At 36.7% G+C, this 24132-nt stretch overlaps 2 protein-coding genes across 2 annotated transcripts; one reads left to right on the forward strand and one right to left on the reverse strand.

Moving 5' to 3' along the window:
* Positions 1-15586: 15586 nt before the first annotated feature.
* LOC127842197 (uncharacterized) lies at positions 15587-20358 on the forward strand. The gene is made up of 4 exons (XM_052371553.1): positions 15587-15876; positions 16690-16886; positions 18547-18618; positions 20252-20358. Exons 1-4 carry the CDS (start codon positions 15698-15700, stop codon positions 20356-20358), a joined length of 555 nt encoding a protein of 184 aa, XP_052227513.1. The 5' UTR covers positions 15587-15697.
* Positions 20359-20370: 12 nt separating this feature from the next.
* On the reverse strand, positions 20371-23921 carry LOC127843076 (uncharacterized). The gene is made up of 4 exons (XM_052372889.1): positions 23532-23921; positions 22876-22999; positions 22161-22350; positions 20371-21692 (listed from the first exon to the last, which is right to left on the reverse strand). The coding sequence occupies exons 1-4, from the start codon at positions 23781-23783 to the stop codon at positions 20870-20872; spliced, it is 1389 nt and encodes a 462-aa protein (XP_052228849.1). The 5' UTR covers positions 23784-23921; the 3' UTR covers positions 20371-20869.
* Between the last annotated feature and the right edge of the window lie 211 nt (positions 23922-24132).

Raw genomic sequence — 24132 nt, forward strand, 5'->3', positions numbered from 1 at the left:
TACCGACTACTACATACAACTGACTACTACACACAACTGACTACTGCATACAACTGACTACTACACGCAACTGACTAATACAAACCGACTACTTCATACATTTGGCTACTACATACAACATTAACTACTACAAACAAATGACTACTATATACAACTGACTACTACATACAACACTTACTACTTAAAACAACAGACTACTATGCACTGCTGACTACTACAAACAACTGACTACTACACACAACACTGAATATTACGTACAACACCGACTACTACATACAACACTGACAACTACAAAAAATGACTACAACATACAACTGACTACTACATACAACTGACTACTATATACAACACTGACTACTTAACACAACTGACTACTACAAACAACTTACAAACAACTGACGACTACATACATAAGTGACGAATACAAACAAATGACTACTACACACAGCTGACTACTACACAAACGTCTTTTGCATACAACTGTGTATAAGATACAACACTGACTACTTAAAACAACTGACTACTACACACAACACGGACTACTACACCTGTGTTGTTTTTTTCATTTAAAATCGGGTCCGGTAACGGGACCAATTCCCAATGCAAACAAGGGCTGTTTGTAAAACATGCATGCCCCCCATATGGGCTCTCCGTTGTAGTGACAGCAATTGTGTGAAAATGTTTTTGTCACTGTGACCTTGACCTTTGACCTAGTGACCTGAAAATCAATAGGGGTCATCTGCCAGTCATGATCAATGTATCTATGAAGTTTCATGATCCTAGCCATAAGCGTTCTTGAGTTATCATCCGGAAACCATTTTACTATTTCGGGTCACTGTGACCTAGACCTTTGACCTAGTGACCTGAAAATCAATAGGGGTCATCTGCGGGTCATGATCAATCTACCTATTAAGATTCATGATCCTAGGAATAAGCGTTCTTCAGTTATCATCCGGAAACCATTTTACTATTTCGGGTCACCGTGAACTTGACCTTTGACCTACTGACCTCAAAATCGATAGGGGTCATCTGCGAGTCATGATCAATGTACCTATGAAGTTTCCTGATCGTAGCCATTAGAGTTCTTGAGCTATCATCCGGAAACCAATTTACTATTTCGGGTCACCGTGACCTTGACCTTTGATATAGTGACCTGAAAATCAATAGGGGTCAACTGCGAGTCATGATCAAAGTACCTATGAAGTTTAATGATCCTAGGCATAAGCGCTCTTGAGTTATCATCCGGAAACCATTTTAATATTTCGGGTCACTGTGACCTTGACCTTTGACCTAGTGACCTGAAAATCAATAGGGGTCATCTGCGAGTCATGATCAATGTACCTATGAAGTTTCATGATCCTAGGCATATGCGTTCTTGAGTTATCATCCGGAAACCATTTTACAATTTCGGGTCACTGCGACCTTGACCTTTGACCTAGTGACCTGTAAATCAATAGGGGTCATCTATGAGTCATGATCAATCTACCTATCAAGTTTCATGATCCTAGGTTTAAGCTTTCTTGAGTTATCATCCCGAAACCATTTTACTATTGCGGGTCACTGTGACCTTGACCTTTGACCTAGTGACCTCAAAATCGATAGGGGTCATCTGCGAGTCATGATCAATGTACCTATGAAGTTTCATGATCGTAGCCATTAGAGTTCTTGAGTTATCATCCGGAAACCAATTTACTATTTCGGGTCACCGTGACCTTGACCTTTAATATAGTGACCTGAAAATCAATAGGGGTCAACTGCGAGTCATGATCAATCTACCTATCAAGTTTCATGATCCTAGGCATAAGCGTTCTTGAGTTATCATCCGGAAACCATTTTACTATTTCAGGTCACCGTGACCTTGACCTTTGACCTAGTGACCTGAAAATCAATAGGGGTCATCTGCCAGCCATTATCAATCTACCTACGAAGTTTCATGATCCTAGGCATAAGCGTTCTTGAGTAATCATCCGGAAACCATTTTACTATTTCGGGTCACTGTGACCTTGACCTTTGACCTAGTGACCTGTAAATCAATAGGGGTCATCTGCAAGTCATGATCAATCTACCTATCAAGTTTCATGATCCTAGGTTTAAGCTTTCTTGAGTTATCATCCCGAAACCATTTTAATATTTCGGGCCACCGTGACCTTGACCTTTGACCTAGTGACCTCAAAATCAATAGGGGTCATCTGCGAGTCATGATCAATGTACCTATGAAGTTTCATGATCCTAGGCCTAAGCGTTCTTGAGCTATCATCAGGAAACCATTTTACTATTTTGGGTCAGTGTGACCTTGACCTTTGACCTAGTGACCTCAAAATCAATAAAAGTCATCTGCAAGTCATGATCAATGTACCTATGAAGTTTCATGATCCTAGCCGCAAGCGTTCTAGAGTTATCATCCGGAAACCATCTGGTAGACGGACCGACTGACAGACCGACAGACGGACCGACATGTGGAAAGCAATATACCCCCTCTTCTTCGAAGGGGGGCATAAAAAGTGTATATATATTTTTCCCAAATGGGAGCTAAAAATTCCCAAAGGAGGGTTTCCAAAAAAAATAATTTTTTTTAGATCTCAATATTTTGTTTATCTCCCATCCATATAAGTCCATCCTCAGTAAATATAATACTGGACACACTTGTATCCTGAATTCTGAAGCATTTTTCTAGCAAAACAACATGACACTAATTTCCCAATTTTAGTCAAAACGCTGCGATTTTTCCCAATCCAAAGGGACCCGGCCCCATTCCAAAAACGGTGATAAAAACACTGTATACACAGCTGCCTACTACAATGAACTACTTCTACAAACAACTGACTACTGCATACAACACTGACTACTACAATCAACTGACTACTACATACAAAACTGACAAATACAAACAACTGACTACTACACACAACTGACTACTACACACAACTGACGTCTACATAGAACACTGACTACTACATACGACTGACTACTGCATACAACTGACTACTGCATACAACTGACTACTACATACGACTGACTACCATACAACTGACTACCATACAACTGACTACCATACAACTGACTACTGCATACAACTGACTACTGCATACAACTGACTACTACATACAACTGACTACTACATACAACTGACTACTGCATACAACTGACTACTACATAGGACTGACTACTACATACAACTGACTATCATACAACTGACTACTACATACAACTGACTACCATACAACTGACTACCATACAACTGACTACTGCATACAACTGACTACTACATACGACTGACTACTACATACGACTGACTACCATACAACTGACTACTGCATACAACTGACTACTACATACAACTGACTACTACATACGACTGACTACCATACAACTGACTACTGCATACAACTGACTACTACATACGACCGACTACCATACAACTGACTACCATACAACTGACTACCATACAACTGACTACTGCATACAACTGACTACTACATACGAATGACTACTACATACAACTGACTACCATACAAGTGACTACCATACAACTGACTACTGCATACAACTTTCTACCATACAACTTTCTACCATACAACTGACTACTACATACGACTGACTACTACATACGACTGACTACTGCATACAACTGACTACCATACAACTGACTACCACATACAACTGACTACTACATACAACTGACTACCATACAACTGACTACTGAATACAACTGACTACTGCATACAACTGACTTCTGCATACAACTGACTTCTGCATACAACTGACTACTGCATACAACTGACTACTACATACGAATGACTACTACATACGACTGACTACTACACAACTGACTACCATAAAACTGACTACTACATACGACTGACTACTACATACAACTGACTACTACATACAACTGACTACTACATACAACTGACTACTACCATACAACTGACTACCATACAACTGACTACTATATAAATACTGACTACCATACAACTGACTACTGCCATACAACTGACAACTACATACAACTGACTACTACCATACAACTGACTACCATACAACTGACTACTACATACGACTGACTACTACATACAACTGACTACTACATACAATTGACTACTGCATACATCTGACTACTACATACGACTGACTACCATACAACTGACTACTGCATACAACTGACTACTGCCATACAACTGAATACTACTACATACAACTGACTACTACATACGACTGACTACCATACAGCTGACTACTACATACAACTGACTACTTCATACAACTGACTACCATACGACTGACTACTACATACGACTGACTACCATACAACTGACTACTACATACAACTGACTACTACATACAACTGACTACCATACGACTGACTCCCATACAACTGACTACTACAAACAACTGACTACTACATACAACTGACTACTACCATACGACTGCCTACTACATACGACTGACTACCATACAACTGACTACTACATACAACTGACTACTACATACAACTGACTACTACCATACAACTGACTACTACATACAACTGACTACCATACAACTGACTACTACCATACAACTGACTACCATACAACTGACTACTAAATACAACTGACTACTGCATACAACTGAATACTACTATATACAACTGACAACTACATACAACTGACTACTGCCATACAACTGACTACCATACAACTGACTACTACATACAACTGACTACCATACAACTGACTACTACATACAACTGACTACCATACAACTGACTACTACCATACAACTGACTACCATACAACTGACTACTACATACAACTGACTACTACATACAACTGACTACTGCCATACAACTGACTACTACATACAACTGACTACTGCCATATAACTGACTACTACATACAACTGACTACCATTCAACTGATTACTGCCATACAACTGACTACTACCATACAACCAAATACTACATACAAAGGACTACTACATACAACTGACTATTACATACAACTGACTACTACCATACAACTGACTACTACATACAACTGACTACCATACAACTGACTACCATACGACTGACTACCATACAACTGACTACCATACAACTGACTACTACATACAACTGACTACCATACAACTGACTACCATACAACTGAATACAACTATATAAAACTGACTACTACCATACAACTGACTACTGCATACAACTGACTACTACATACAGCTGACTACCATACAACTGACTACTACATACAACTGACTACCATACAACTGACTACTACCCTACAACTGACTACCATACAACTGACTACTACATACAACTGACTACTACATACAACTGACTACTGCCATACAACTGACTACTACATACAACTGACTACTGCCATATAACTGACTACTACATACAACTGACTACCATTCAATTGACTACTGCCATACAACTGACTACTACCATACAACCAAATACTACATACAAAGAACTACTTCATACAACTGACTATTACATACAACTGACTACTACCATACAACTGACTACTACATACAACTGACTACCATACAACTGACTACCATACAACTGACTACCATACAACTGACTACCATACAACTGACTACTACATACAACTGACTACCATACAACTGACTACCATACAACTGAATACTACTATATAAAACTGACTACTACCATACAACTGACTACTACATACAGCTGACTACTACATTCAACTGACTACTACATACAACTGAGAGCTGCATACAACTGACTACCATACAACTGACTACCATACAACTGACTACTACATACAACTGACTACTGCATACAACTGACTACTACATACAACTGACTACCATACAACTGACTACTACATACGACCGACTACTACATACAAATGACTACCACATACAACTGACTACTGCATACAACTGACTACTACATACAACTGACTAATGCATACAACTGACTACTGCATACAACTGACTACTGCATACAACTGACTACTACCATACAACTAACAACCATACAACTGACTACCATACAACTGACTACTACATACAACTGACTACTGCATACAACTGACTACTACATACAACTGACTACTACATACGACCGACTACTACCATACAACTGACTACTGCATACAACTGACTACCATACAACTGACTACTACATACAACTGACTACTACATACGACTGACTACTACATACAACTGATTACCATACAACTGACTACTACATACAACTGACTACTACATACAACTGACTACTACATACGACTGACTACTACATACAACTGACTACTGCATACAACTGACTACTACATACGACGGACTACCATACAACTGACTACCATACAACGGACTACTACATACAACTGACTACTACATACAACTGACTACTACATACAACTGACTACTACAAATAACTGACTACTACATACAACTGACTACTACATACAACTGACTACTACATACGACTGACTACTACATACAACTGACCACTACATACAACTGACTACCATACAACTGACTACTGCATACAACTGACTACTACATACAACTGACTACTACATACAACTGACTACCATACAACTGACTACTGCATACGACTGACTACCATACAACTGACTACTGCCATACAACTGACTACCATACAACTGACTATTACATGCAACTGACTACCATACAACTGACTACCATACAACTGACTACTACATACAACTGACTACTACATACAACTGACTACTACATACAACTGACTACTGCCATACAACTGACTACTACCATACAACTGAATACTACATACAACTGACTACTACCATACAACTGACTACTACATACAACTGACTACTACCATAAAACTTACTACTACATACAACTGACTACTACATAAATACTGACTACTACATACAACTTACTACTGCCATACAACTGACTACTACATACAACTGACTACTACATACGACTGACTACTACATACAACTGACTACTACATACGACTGACTACTACATACAACTGACTACTACATACAATTGACTACTGCATACAACTGACTACTACATACGACTGACTACCATACAACTGACTACTGCATACAACTGACTACTGCCATACAACTGAATACTACTACATACGACTGACTACTGCATACGACTGACTACCATACAACTGACTACTACATACAACTGACTACTACATACGACTGACTACCATACAACTGACGACTACATACAACTGACTACTACATACAACTGACTACTACATACAACTGACTACCATACGACTGACTACCATACAACTGACTACTAAATACAACTGACAACTACCATACGACTGACTACTACATACGACTGACTACCATACAACTGACTACTACATACAACTGACTACTACCATACAACTGACTACTACATACAACTGACTACTACATACAACTGACTACAACCATACAACTGACTACCATACAACTGACTACTACATACAACTGACTACCATACAACTGACTACTACATACAACTGACTACAGCATACAACTGAATACTACTATATACAACTTACTACTACCATACAACTGACTACTACATACAACTGACTACCATACAACTGACTACTACATACAACTGACTACTACCATACAACTGACTACCATACAACTGACTACTACATACAACTGACTACCATACAACTGACTACTACATACAACTGACTACAGCATACAACTGAATACTACTACATACAACTGACTACTACATACAACTGACTACTACCATACAACTGACTACCATACAACTGACTACTACATACAACTGACTACTACCATACAACTGACGACTACATACAACTGACTACTATACAACTGACTACCATACAACTGAATACTACTATATACAACTGACTACTGCATACAACTGACTACTGCATACAACTGACTACTGCATACGACTGACTACTGCATACAACTGACTACCATACAACTGACTACTACATACAACGGACTACTACATACAACTGACTACTGCATACAGCTGACTACTGCATACAGCTGACTACTGCATACAACTGACTCCTACATACAACTGACTACTACATACAACTGACAACTGCCATACAACTGACTACCAAACAACTGACTACTACATACAACTGACTACCATACAACTGACTACTACATACAACTGACTACCATACAACTGACTACTACCATACAACTGACTACCATACAACTGACTACTACATACAACTCTGCCTACTGCCATACAACTGACTACTACATACAACTGACTACTGCCATACAACTGACTACTACATACAACTGACTACTACATACAACTGACTACCATACAACTGACTACTGCCATACAACTGACTACTACCATACAACTGAATACTACATACAACTGACTACTACATACAACTGACTACTACCATACAACTGACTACTACATACAACTGACTACCATACGACTGACTACCATACAACTGACTACCATACAACTGACTACCATACAACTGAATACTATTATATACAACTGACTACTACATACAACTGACTACTGCATACAACTGACTACTGCATACAGCTGACTACTGCATACAGCTGACTACTGCATACAACTGACTACTACATACAACTGACTACTACATACAACTGACTACTGCCATACAACTGACTACCATACAACTGACGACTACATACAACTGACTACTACATACAGCTGACTACTACATACAACTGACTACTACCATACAACTGACTACTACATACAACTGACTACTACATACAACTGACTACTGCCATAAAACTGACTACTACATACAACTGACTACTACATACAACTGACTACAATACAACTGACTACTGCCATACAACTGACTACTACCATACAACTGAATACTACATACAACTGACTACTACATACAACTGACTACTACATACAACTGACTACTGCCATACAACTGACTACCAGACAACTGATTACTACATAAAACTGACTACCATACAACTGACTACTACATACAACTGACTACCATACAACTGACTACTACCATACAACTGACTACCATACAACTGACTACTACATACAACTGACTACTACATACAACTGACTACTACATACAACTGACTACTACATACAGCTGACTACTACATACAACTGACTACCATACAACTGACTACTATATACGACTGACTACAATACAACTGACAACTACATACAACTGACTACTACCATACAACTGACTACTACATACAACTGACTTCCATACAACTGACTACTACATACAACTGACTACTGCATACAGCTGACTACTACATACAGCTGACTAGTACATACAACTGACTACTACATACAGCTGACTACTACATACAGCTGACTACTACATACAGGTGACTACTACATACAACTGACTAAAACATACAACTGACTACCATACAACTGACTACTACCATACAACTTAATACTACTATATACAACTGACTACTACATACAGCTGACTACTACATACAACTGACTACTGCCATACAACTGACTACTACATACAAGTGACTACTACATACAACTGACTACCATACAACTGACTTCTGCCATACAACTGACTACTACCATACAACTGAATACTACATACAACTGACTACTGCATACAGCTGACTACTACATACAGCTGACTACTACATACAACTGACTACTGCCATACAACTGACTACTACCATACAACTGACTACTACATACAACTGACTACTACATACAGCTGACTACTACATACAACTGACTACTACATACAGCTGACTACTACATACAGCTGACTACTACATACAACTGACTACCATACAACTGACTACTACTATACAAATGAATACTACTATATACAACTGACTACTACTATACAACTGACTACTACATACAGCTGACTACTACATACAACTGACTACCATACAACTGACTACTGCCATACAACTGACTACTACCATACAGCTGACTACTACATACAGCTGACTAGTACATACAACTGACTACTACATACAGCTGACTACTACATTCAGCTGACTAGTACATACAGCTGACTACTACATACAACTGACTACAACATACAACTGACTACCATACAACTGACTACTACCATACAACTGAATACTACTATATACAACTGACTACTACATACAGCTGACTACTACATACAACTGACTACTGCCATACAACTGACTACCATACAACTGACTACTGCCATACAACTGACTACTACCATACAACTGACTACTACATACAACTGACTACTGCATACAGCTGACTACTACATACAGCTGACTACTACATACAACTGACTACTACATACAGCTGACTACTACATACAGCTGACTTCTTCATACAGCTGACTACTACATACAACTGACTACTACATACAACTGACTACCATACAACTGACTACTACCATACAACTGAATACTACTATATACAACTGACTACTGCCATACAACTGACTACTACATACAACTGACTACTGCCATACAACTGACTTCTACATACAACTGACTACTACATACAACTGACTACCATACAACTGACTACTGCCATACAACTGACTACTACCATACAACTGAATACTACATACAGCTGACTACTACATACAACTGACTACTTCATACAACTGACTACTACCATACAACTGAATACTACTATATACAACTGACTACTACATACAGCTGACTACTACATACAACTGACTACTGCCATACAACTGACTACTACATACAACTGACTACTACATACAACTGACTACCATACAACTGACTACTGCCATACAACTGACTACTACCATACAACTGAATACTACATACAACTGACTACTGCATACAGCTGACTACTACATACAGCTGACTACTACATACAACTGACTACTGCCATACAACTGACTACTGCCATACAACTGACTACTACCATACAACTGACTACTACATACAACTGACTACTGCATACAGCTGACTACTACATACAGCTGACTTCTACATACAACTGACTACTACATACAGCTGACTACTACATACAGCTGACTACTACATACAACTGACTACTACATACAGCTGACTACTACATTCAGCTGACTACTTCATACAGCTGACTACTACATACAACTGACTACTACATATAACTGACTACCATACAACTGACTACTACCATACAACTGAATACTACTATATACAACTGACTACTGCCATACAACTGACTACTACATACAACTGACTACTGCCATACAACTGACTTCTACATACAACTGACTACTACATACAACTGACTACCATACAACTGACTACTGCCATACAACTGACTACTGCCATACAACTGAATACTACATACAACTGACTACTACATACAACTGACTACTGCATACAACTGACTACCATACAACTGACTACTACCATACAACTGAATACTACTATATACAACTGACTACTGCATACAACTGACTACTACATACAACTGACTACTGCCATACAACTGAATACTACATACAGCTGACTACTACATACAACTGACTACTGCCATACAACTGACTACTGCCATACAACTGACTACTACCATACAACTGACTACTACATACAACTGACTACTGCATACAGCTGACTACTACATACAGCTGACTACTACATACAAATGACTACTACCATACAACTGACTACTACCATACAGCTGACTACTACATACAAATGACTACTACCATACAACTGACTACTACATACAACTGAATACTACATACAGCTGACTACTACATACAAATGACTACTACATACAGCTGACTACTGCATACAGCTGACTACTACATACAACTGACTACTACATACAACTGAATACTACATACAGCTGACTACTACATACAACTGACTACTACATACAACTGAATACTACATACAGCTGACTACTACATACAACTGACTACTACATACAACTGAAAACTACATACAACTGACTACTACATACAACTGAATACTACATACAGCTGACTATTACATACAAATGACTACTACATACAACTGACTACTGCATACAGCTGACTACTACATACAACTGACTACTGCATACAGCTGACTACTACATACAACTGACTACTACATACAACTGACTACTACATACAACTGACTACTACATACAACTGACTACTACATACGACTGACTACTATACAACTGACTACTACATACAACTGACTAGTACCATACAACTGACTACTACATACAACTGACTACTACCATACAACTGACTACTACATACAACTGACTACCATACAACTGACTACTACATACAACTGACTACTGCATACAGCTGACTACTACATACAGCTGACTTGTACATACAACTGACTACTAAATACAGCTGACTACTACATACAGCTGACTACTACATACAGCTGACTACTACATACAACTGACTACTTCATACAGCTGACTTCTACATACAGCTGACTACTACATACAACTGACTACTGCCATACAACTGACTACTACCATACAACTGACTACTACATACAACTGACTACTGCATACAGCTGACTACTACATTCAGCTGACTACTACATACAACTGACTACAACATACAGCTGACTACTACATTCAGCTGACTACTACATACAACTGACTACTACATACAGCTGACTACTACATACAGCTGACTACTTCATACAGCTGACTACTACATACAACTGACTACTACATACAACTGACTACCATACAACTGACTACTACCATACAACTGAATACTACTATATACAACTGACTACTGCCATACAACTGACTACTACATACAACTGACTACTGCCATACAACTGACTTCTACATACAACTGACTACTACATACAACTGACTACCATACAACTGACTACTGCCATACAACTGACTACTACCATACAACTGAATACTACATACAACTGACTACTACATACAACTGACTACTACATACAGCTGACTACTACATACAACTGACTACTGCCATACAACTGACTACTGCCATACAACTGACTACTACCATACAACTGACTACTACATACAACTGACTACTACATACAACTGACTACCATACAACTGACTACTGCCATACAACTGACTACTACCATACAACTGAATACTACATACAACTGACTACTACATACAACTGACTACTACATACAGCTGACTACTACATACAACTGACTACTGCCATACAACTGACTACTGCCATACAACTGACTACTACCATACAACTGACTACTACATACAACTGACTACTACATACAACTGACTACCATACAACTGACTACTGCCATACAACTGACTACTACCATACAACTGAATACTACATACAACTGACTACTACATACAACTGACTACTACATACAGCTGACTACTACATACAACTGACTACTACATACAGCTGACTACTACATACAACTGACTACTACCATACAACTGAATACTACATACAGCTGACTACTACATACAACTGACTACTACATACAACTGACTACTACATACAACTGACTACTACATACAGCTGACTACTACCATACAACTGAATACTACATACAGCTGAATACTACATACAACTGACTACTACATACAGCTGACTACTACATACAGCTGACTACTACATACAACTGACTACTACATACAGCTGACTACTACATACAACTGACTACTAAATAGAGCTGACTACTACATACAGCTGACTACTACATACAACTGACTACTACATACAGCTGAATACTACATACAACTGACTACTACATACAGCTGACTACTACATACAAATGACTACTACCATACAACTGACTACTACATACAGCTGACTACTACATACAACTGACTACTACATACAACTGAATACTACATACAACTGACTACCATACAGCTGACTACTACATACAACTGACTACTACCATACAACTGAATACTACATACAACTGACTACTACATACAACTGACTACTACATACAACTGACTACCATACAACTGACTACTACATACGACTGACTACCATACAACTGACTACTACATACAACTAACTACTGCATACAGCTGACTACTACATACTGCTGACTACTACATACAACTGACTACTACATACAGCTGACTACTACATACAGCTGACTACTGCATACAACTGACTACCATACAACTGACTACTACCATACAACTGAATACTACTATATACAACTGACTACTACATACAGCTGACTACCACATACAGCTGACTACTACATACAGCTGACTACTACATACAACTGACTACCATACAACTGACTACTGCCATACAACTGACTACTACCATACAACTGACTACTTCATACAGCTGACTACTACATACAACTGACTACTACATACAGCTGACTACTACATACAGCTGACTACTTCATACAGCTGACTACTACATACAACTGACTACAACATACAACTGACTACCATACAACTGACTACTACCATACAACTGAATACTACTACATGTGTATATACAACTGACTACTGCCATACAACTGACTACTTCATACAACTGACTACTGCCATACAACTGACTACTACATACAACTGACTACTACATACAACTGACTACCATACAACTGACTACTGCCATACAACTGAATACTACTATATACAACTGACTACTACATACAGCTGACTACTACATACAGCTGACTACTACATACAGCTGACTACTACATACAACTGACTGCTACAATACAACTGAATACTACATACAACTGACTACTACATACAACTGACTACTACCATACAACTGACTACTACCATACAACTGACTACTACAATACAACTGACTACTACATACAACTGACTACCATACAACTGACTACTACATACGACTGACTACTGCATACAACTGACTACTACCATACAACTGACTACTACATACAACTGACTACTACCATACAACTGACTACTACATACAACTGACTACCATACAACTGACTACTGCATACAACTGACTACTACATACAGCTGACTAGTACATACAACTGACTACTACATACAGCTGACTACTACATACAGCTGACTACTACATACAGCTGACTACTACATACAACTGACTACTACATACAACTGACTACCATACAACTGACTACTACCATACAACTGACTACTACTATATACAACTGACTACTACATACAGCTGACTACTACATACAACTGACTACTGCCATACAACTGACTACTACATACAACTGACTACTACATACAACTGACTACTGCATACAACTGACTACTACCATACAACTGAATACTACATACAACTGACTACTGCATACAGCTGACTACTACATACAGCTGACTACTACATACAACTGACTACTGCCATACAACTGACTACTACCATACAACTGACTACTACATACAACTGACTACTGCATACAGCTGACTACTACATACAGCTGACTACTACATACAACTGACTACTACATACAGCTGACTACTACATACAACTATGACGTACCATTAGGATCTAAAGTCACGAATTCTTCCTTAGGAAGAATTAATTATTCCTTAGGAAGATTTAAATCTTCCTGAGGAATAATTAAATCTTCCTTAGGAAGATTTAAATCTTCCTAAGGAAGAATTCGTGACTTATGACCCTTTTATCCCATTCGGTACCCCTCGCAGATTATCTTAATCGGACTCGGGAGAAATACGGGTTGAAAGTAGTCCGCCCACGTGATACCATTCTAAGAATGTTACAACAAAAACAATAACAACGATGGCGTCAGAATGTGATCTTTGTGTAAATAGCCACAGAGATGTTTATTTAAGTCACGGAAGAAAGCGGGAGGACTTGAAAGCGGCGGCCTTAGAATTCTTCCCACTGTATACCAGCGTTATCCAGCGTATATGCGCCAACTGCTGGTCGAAAATATCAAAATTTCGTGCATTCAAACGGTATACACATGATTAAAAAAAAATCTGTCCATTACTTGTACACTCTTTATACGTAATATTATGCTGATCATATAGTTATGAAAAATGACTGGCTATTCGAGCAGTCTTGCCAGCTCCTTTTGATAATTTCTGTGCCCCCCCCCCTAGCTGAAATGATTCACGTTCAGAATAAAGCTGAGAGTCTGTCAATGCAAAAATCATCAAAAGACTATGGCGGCAATTTATATTAACTACCTCCCCTCACCCAACCTCGCCAAGCACCATTGCTATAAATCAATATAAACCAATAACAGTTAAATGATTTTAATTTTAATATGGCGCCAGTCGGTTGATAATATGCAGGGGGTCCACCAATATAGTGATTTTAGATTAACTACTTTAAAATGTATAGATCTTGTATGTTTTATTGTAGCTAGATGTTGAACCACAATTTGTGTTTACATTTACTATTCGGCATGTCATTTGAGTGTCATTTTAGAACATGCTATGTTGATGCACTAAATACTGATAGCTTGTATATTTCTGACAGGAGTATTCTTTGGATTTTACATATATTAAGTACGCTTTATTTGACCCTTTTCAACTGATCATTATATACGTCATGAACCCCTGGGTTAGTACATGAACATCATCCAGTTTGCAAATAACAGAAATCCAACAATTACAAGGTTTTCCTTGGCTTGTGTGCAAAGAGCTCATTGAACGCTGTAAACTAACATGATACCCATGTTTTATTGATTTTAGAGGGCCAATCTTATGATACAACAGCATTGGTATAACATATATACTTGATTCCTTGCCTTGTCCATGTAGGTCTGTGGAAGGAAAGCTGGAAAATGTTAAAAAGAGAGCAGTTACTCCACTTAAGGGAACTCCAAAACGTAGACGGATGTCAATAGCTGAAAACCTTATCTGCAGCACAGAAAAGTTAAAGTCTGCCACGAAGACGACACCAAAGAGAATACCGGTTTTTGAAAAATTGGTGTCCAGTATAGAAAAGCTGAAATTAGGTATGTATGTTTAAGCGATTTAGGTGTCTTAATTTGGACCTTTAATTTACTGATAATCATAATGTTAGGTGTCAGGGATTTTCTCAGGCCTTTTAAGCAAAATTTTTACCCATCACCCTTATTCTACATTTTGTCATATTTTGGGCCTTATCTGAATCTTATCTGGTCCCCTGCCTCTTTTACTGCGGAAAAGAATGTCAGGTAAACTTCAAACATGGGGGCGGCCTGTGTATTATCAAATGTGAGAAAATTTTACAAATAAAAGATTATGTTCGGGTAATGGTTCAAATAAATCAAGAATACACCAATATATATGTAATCTGTATTTATTTTGAATGTTTCATCAAATTTGATAGAGAAATCACGATTTGTGTAATGACCATTAATTCGGATGTTCACGTTTACGTTGCGATTTCGGATATTTTCTAAATGCTGACTTGTGTTTGTTTAATGTCACACACTGGATACTGGTTAATTACTTGTGCAGCTTTATTCTCTCTTTTTTTAATATTGCCAATTTTAATCATGTTTATCGCAAAATTATTCATTGATATTAACATTTTATCCAAAATAAATCTTTAATTATGATGCTTTCTCTAGGAGGTTGTTGTACTGATAAATTGCAGTGATAGAAAATGTCAGTTGCATTAGAAAACAAATGCATTGTTTGTGCACATGAAGTGAGTGAAGTTACAGGGACGGATCCAGGATTTTTTCAATGTGAATCCTTCACACTTTTTTGGTACCCGATTAAATATTCAAATATTAGTTTAACTAATCCGACATAGTTTGTCGAGGAATTATGGGGGCATATGCCACTTCAGCCCCATCAGGATCTGCCCTGGATATAATGTTTATTCCCTGTGAGTATGTCCAAAATCTAGCCACAATGAGTTGGATGGAATCCAATGATACCCCTGCCTATGAGCAGATAATACTCCATGATAATGTTGTTATCCAAAATAATAAAGAACATGGAGGGGGACTAGAAACCCTGGGCAAGTTTTGGGGAATTTTTTTTTTTATCAAGTACTTTGAAATCATTAATTAATATTTGTTGTGGTATAATGAGCAGCATTAAGCTAGATTGAGCTTAAGCCTTTGAGACCAGCTTTTTTAAATGGTTTGGTTCAGGTAGCATGCCAATATCAAATAAGTAGGGTATATGTCGACTGTCAGGTTTACTTATTTTATTTTTATATTGAAATATATTTATAATAGACATCCTCCATTAAGTCCTTACAATTAAAACTATGTTTCCATGAAAGGATGCACTTTTTCATTAAAAAGACACCATTCTTTCTTTAGTTTTTTTTGCTATTCACTTAAAGTTTATTTTCAAACAAATTTTCATTAAATCTCTAAAATCTTCAATGTGCCTTAATTTTTTAATCTTAAATTAAAGAAGCTTTTATCATACTTCTCATTTGACATATATATCTTAAATTGTAACTATAATTTTGTAGACCTGGAAAAATGATGTGTGCGTGGAAAGTAATTGTGCTTTGAAAAATTCTTGGGAAAATCACTGTCATGTGTCACCTTTAAATTAACATAAATGATAATGTATTAAAATTATTTGAGAATAATAATCCTTGAAGCTTATGAATTAAAATTAAAATATCAATGTAAGTAACTATTACAGATGTTTTAACTCAAGGAAGCTGTGATGACACTGCGGGTGCTAAACCTAGGAAGCAATTGTTCCATGATCATGCATATTCACATTCAAGTATGTACATTCCGTTTGAATGTTAATAAAAGTTGTTGACAGTTACAAGTTCTTGTTGAAAATTTCAATTTTTGTTAGCTGAATAAGTTTGGAACACATCACATGCCAAGTACATATGTAAATCAATCAAATAAATGATTTTGAATAGTAAGATGGATAAAAATTCTATAAAATGAAAAACAACATAATTATTATGTAAGAACATTTACTAATTAATCACTTATGTTAATGTGTTTCAAATTTGTTCAAGTGTCATAGATGTAGATAGTGCTTGATAACTGAATGGAGTATTAAACAGCAAAAAAACTTGATATTCACATTGTCTGTACAAGTTTATTTTGAAAAAAATCAACATGATTTAATTTTGATTATAATACATGTAACTCTGCAAAATGATCATCTGTTCTGTAGCTTGTACATCTCTCACATATATACAGATGCAGGCTCTTTAATAAAATATTAATTGGTATTATGGCCCCGGCATCAGAACAGTAAGTATAACAGAATGTACTTTTTACAATTGGAGTAATTAAATTATGCTGGAAAAAAAAACAGTTTCATTGGGAAAAAAAAGACTTCCATATTCGTTAAAAATACATGCATTTGATGGCCATGATACCATTGCTTATGAAGGGCTTGAATCATTGTTTACTGTTTACATTCCCAATGTTTTACCCCTAGTGCATCAACATTTTTTACAGGTGCAACATTGACAAAAAAAAGGATTTTATTCCTTTTATCTAATAATTGATGGGGAAAAGTTGGCAAATGCTTGGGGATGTCATGACTGAAGTTGTGTTCGAAAACAAAGTGAACACAAGCAGTCACTCTTAAATGCAATAAATAACTATTCTTTAATTTTGTTTATTTTTTTTTAGGATTGGCGCTTTTTTGTTTCACTTGTACGGTTATTGGACTACACAATGGGTGCTTTACCAAGGATTCATTTACTTCACTGATTGGTTCTACTCTTGATATTTGACAATTCATCAAGTAAAGGTGATTATTAATATATAATAAACAATAAACTGAAAATGAATTAAACTGCACAATAAACTGTGTATGTTAATATGAGGATCAAACATCTGAACTGTTTTCAACAGTTTGTATTTCATGTTCCGTTTAAATATGTTTGTTGATTTTCCTCTTCCAAGTAGTTTTACTAGTTGTTAGTTATTTTGGAGTAACATGTTTAACAAAGTTTAACATCCATGTAGTTTTATCTTGAAAACTTTATTAATATATTATTGATATCTTTTAAATACTGACTTAGGAAAAAAAAGATTTAGTGATAAATATTTATGAATTTCTCATTCTAGAGGAATGCATTTTGTAATGTTATTTATTGTAAGATAATGCTGGTATTTTTTTCCCTGTTTTAATTAGCTCATCTATTCAAAAATAAATAAAATATGAGCTATTGTCATCACATGAGCATTCAAACTTGGTACACTTACTTACTAACATGAGGGGACTTGGCAGGCAAAGTTAGATAACTCTGACTGGCAATTTGGCAAAATTATGTGCCCTTTTTATACTTAAAAAATTGAAAATTTGGTTAAGTTTTGTGTTTCAATAACAGAAGTTTTAAGTTGAGGGAAAGTAAGTATTTGTATTTCTTATACCTTTCAAGCCACAGAGAGGACTGAGCCAATCAGACTGACTACTTGTAAACAATCGGAACAGAGTAAAATAGTAGAGAAACAACTCATAGACGACACAACACAATTAGTGTATTAGTTATAACTCATATTAGCTGCTCTGTGGCAGGGGTATCATCGGGCGCCACCCGACTCATTGTAGCTAGGTTCGGCTTACTAGTATATCAGCTTCTCCCATTTAAAGTTTAAAAATCCGAGTGTCACTTGTGTTCGGAGGCACAGCACTTTAAATGAACACACATTTTTAAGACTTGTTTTGTCTTTATCAGGTGTAAATGAACACACATTTTTAAGACTTGTTTTGTCTTTATCAGATGTAAATGAACACACATTTTATAGACTTGTTTTGTCTTTGTCAGATGTAAATGGACACACATTTTTAAGACTTGTTTTGTCTTTATCAGATGTAAATGGACACACATTTTTAAGACTTGTTTTGTCTTTATCAGATGTAAATGAACACACATTTTAAAGACTTGTTTTGTCTTTATTAGATGTAAATGAACACACATTTTTAAGACTTGTTTTGTCTTTATCAGATGTTTCTTTCACTCTTCACACTTCACTCCAATGAGTCCTAGACTATAATCTCACTTGTTCAAGTGTGCATTTTTACAATTTGAGCAACATCCATTAGGGTTTCCTGAGTATTGTGTTTCACTGAAACCAAAGTGTTTGACCAGCAGCAATCTTAGACAATTAACGTCATCTTGGCAGTACTGTATTATTGAATCTGATATACCCTTCCTAGCCTTTGATATGTCATTATTATTGTAATACAAGATAGCTTCAGAAGATTGACCTCTTCTTCCGGCTCGACCTATTTCCTGCATGTAGGCCTCCAAACTGGTAGGTGGTCTACAGTGAATTACCCTTGATATACTTGGGGCATCTAGTCCCATTCCTAAAGCAACTGTCGCAAGCACAAGGCGAATTGTTGGTTTCTTCTTGCACAAGTCACTCACAATAAAGGATTTCATTGCTTTTGTATAATCCTTATGATACTGAGCAAATATTCTATTCTCAGGAATTTCCTCACCAGTATATTGTCTTTTACCTAAATAAGAATTAAGGTACTGGTAAAAATAACCTAAAGCCTCCAAATTTTCTACATACATGATAGTTACTGGGAAGTCACTCAATTTATCAGTTAACTCCACTGCCACTGGCTCAATCAATGAGTCCAACTTATCAATTTTTTTTATATTTGGTAATCTTGATCTTTTACTTAAATAAATATTGGGTCTGTCCGGATTAATAGACACACAGGTGTATTTCCTATATTGCAAAGTGTCTGTCAATTCATTCTTTCTTTGTTCAGTACATGTGGCTGTCAATGCCAAGTGGCAAGCATTAGGGAATATCACCGTAAGTTCACCTAATTTTCGGAATGCTGGTCGAAATTCACTTCCCCTGAAAACAGATAACACATTTACAAGTTTTACAAGAAGCTTAGTTTGTCTAGTCCGTAAAATACAATATTTCAATGCTGAGCAGGATCCAAACTGTTGCCATTATGATACATTTAGCGTTCTTTAAAAAAAATGAAGAAAACAATTTTGGAAATGCCAAGGGATGTTGGATGAATAAGTGCACAGGATTAATACCTTATAATAACCTTATTCAAACTGTCAGGGCTTTAGATAAGGTATGTACATCACTACATGCGTAAATTACACATACAAATTACATGTTTACAGCATGTAAATTAAATATGCAAACTTTTTTCATGATGCTGTATTGCACACTTTATCTAGGAGCCAATTTGACACAGGTCTGCTTTTAAAGATTTTTGACTGGCAATGCTGACTTTAAATATCAGTATACAGATCTCTTGAAAACAGCGAATTTAAAATAACATTGTTCAACCTTAATATTTACCATTCTGAAATCATATGAACCTCATCAATAGCAACTGCACACACTCTCTGTTGGTACACAGGTGAATGAAAGATCTTCTGAATCTTCTTTGTGTGTAGTGCTTCTGGGTGGCTATAGATTATATTGTAGCGTCCACTCTTCAGCTCTGTCAGATCAAACATCTTTCCGAGGACAGATGTAGTGGGAGATTCTGAAAGATTGATGAAAAAATAAATCAATATAATTATATACTAACCAAGCAAAACAGTAAATGTAAAAGGCCTTTTAATATAAAAGTATATATTAAGTTATATTAAATAAGTAGCCCCAGTACCTAACGTTTATTGACACCTTAGAAAAGTCTAGTTTATCTTATTAAATTAAGAAAAGTCTTCTGAAATACAAAGGCTTGCCAGTTGCCATTTTGCCAATATCTGCATTAATATATCTGTGTGCATTCCACAAATTATGTCAGGAACTGTGAAATACATGGAGGATCATATTGTAATGTTTGTAGTTTAACCAATATGCATTTGTAAATAACTATGTTGGAGAAAATCAAGACATTAAGCTTAAATACATTAATAAAATCACAAAATTTGGCCCAAATTGGCAGTGGAAGCACAAATTGCATCTAAGAATTATATTATTATAACAACAACAGACCCGGTTTGATTTGGTCTGTTCGTGGTTGTAATGGTAAATGCTACACCACTCACGCCACTAGTACACAAACCTTCAGTTTCTTTGTCTGAACTGTGTTCCTCAATGTCATCCTCATTATCACCAAAGGTCACTATCTCTTTGGCATCATAAGACAGATAACAGCCTTTCAGGTTTTTGGATCTTAAGCTTTGTATCTGAGTAGGGGAGAAATTAATAAAATATTATAAATTTGTATTTCCCTGCATAAGGAACAACTGTATAATACCACATTCCATACTTTACATCTCTTGTAATCAATCTTAAAAAGATAGTAGGAAAGTGTGGGTTTTTTTCAAACTAAATACATAAATATTTATTAGTGGTCAAAACAATACCCAGTACCGTAAGACATTTTATAATTTAACAAGGCTTGTCACCATAGGATGACATATGCCCCCTTTTTCCCTATTTTTTTCGAAAACTAAACGCAAAGTGTGAAAGAATTTCAGACAGACAGACGGACGGACGGTGCAATCACTATATGCCCACGTTTGGGGGCATAAAAATAAGCTATGAATAGCATTTTTCCTGTAATAACTTAACATACATGTATATGTTTACCAGAACATCAATCTCCTTTCAGTTTCATAATTTCTAATAAATACAATTATATTTTCTCAAGACCAGAGCTAAATCATGAATGTTAGTGAAAATCAACCACAATGAAGATGCATCTATGCACTGTACCTGGTCTTCCATGATGGAATTAAGTGGTGCAACCACTATTGCTATCATAGGTTCAGCTGCACCTGTTTTCTTCTGAATTAAATACGGCAGAAGTTGATATATAATACTCTTGCCGAAGCCGGTTGGTAATATCGCCACGGTATCAATCCCATTCCATAATTCCTGTAGAGTTTGTACTTGCTCTGGCTTCAGAGCATAGAAAATCCCCATTTTCATCTTTGCAAAATGTAAACAACGCGCAAAGTCGGCCATGTTTGTTTTCACTATGTAATTTTGATTCGCGTAGGCCCGCGTAGGTAGACCGCAATACCGCTTCCGAAATGTGTATTCATACTATCTCCTTCGAGGTACTTATCCGATGTTTGACGGAAAGGGCCGAGAATGTGCGATTGCCTTTTATCCGCGTCATCGAATTCTTCCTAAGGAAGATTTAATTGTTCCTACACATGTTATAACCAATCAGGGATCTGCTAAAAATAACAACCAATCAAAATACGTGTTACATTTTACTCTCGTTTTCAACATCCGACGAAAAAACAACCGCCATCTTTAAACATCGAAGTAACATGCAATGAAGTCACAAAAATGAATCTTGATGAGT

The sequence above is a fragment of the Dreissena polymorpha genome, chromosome 8 (assembly GCF_020536995.1).
Source record: "Dreissena polymorpha isolate Duluth1 chromosome 8, UMN_Dpol_1.0, whole genome shotgun sequence".
NCBI lineage: Eukaryota > Metazoa > Mollusca > Bivalvia > Myida > Dreissenidae > Dreissena > Dreissena polymorpha.

Coding starts and splice junctions, on each gene's coding strand:
- LOC127842197 (XM_052371553.1), top strand. CDS start 15,698: ATGGCGTCAGAATGTGATCTTTGTGTAAATAGCCACAGAGATGTTTAT. Junction 15,877..16,689: donor AAATTTCGTGCATTCAAACG/GTATACACATGA, acceptor TTGTCCATGTAG/GTCTGTGGAAGGAAAGCTGG. Junction 18,619..20,251: donor TCATGCATATTCACATTCAA/GTATGTACATTC, acceptor ATACCTTTCAAG/CCACAGAGAGGACTGAGCCA.
- LOC127843076 (XM_052372889.1), bottom strand. CDS start 23,783: ATGGCCGACTTTGCGCGTTGTTTACATTTTGCAAAGATGAAAATGGGG. Junction 23,000..23,531: donor ATTCCATCATGGAAGACCAG/GTACAGTGCATA, acceptor TCCCCTACTCAG/ATACAAAGCTTAAGATCCAA. Junction 22,351..22,875: donor TTCAGACAAAGAAACTGAAG/GTTTGTGTACTA, acceptor TCAATCTTTCAG/AATCTCCCACTACATCTGTC.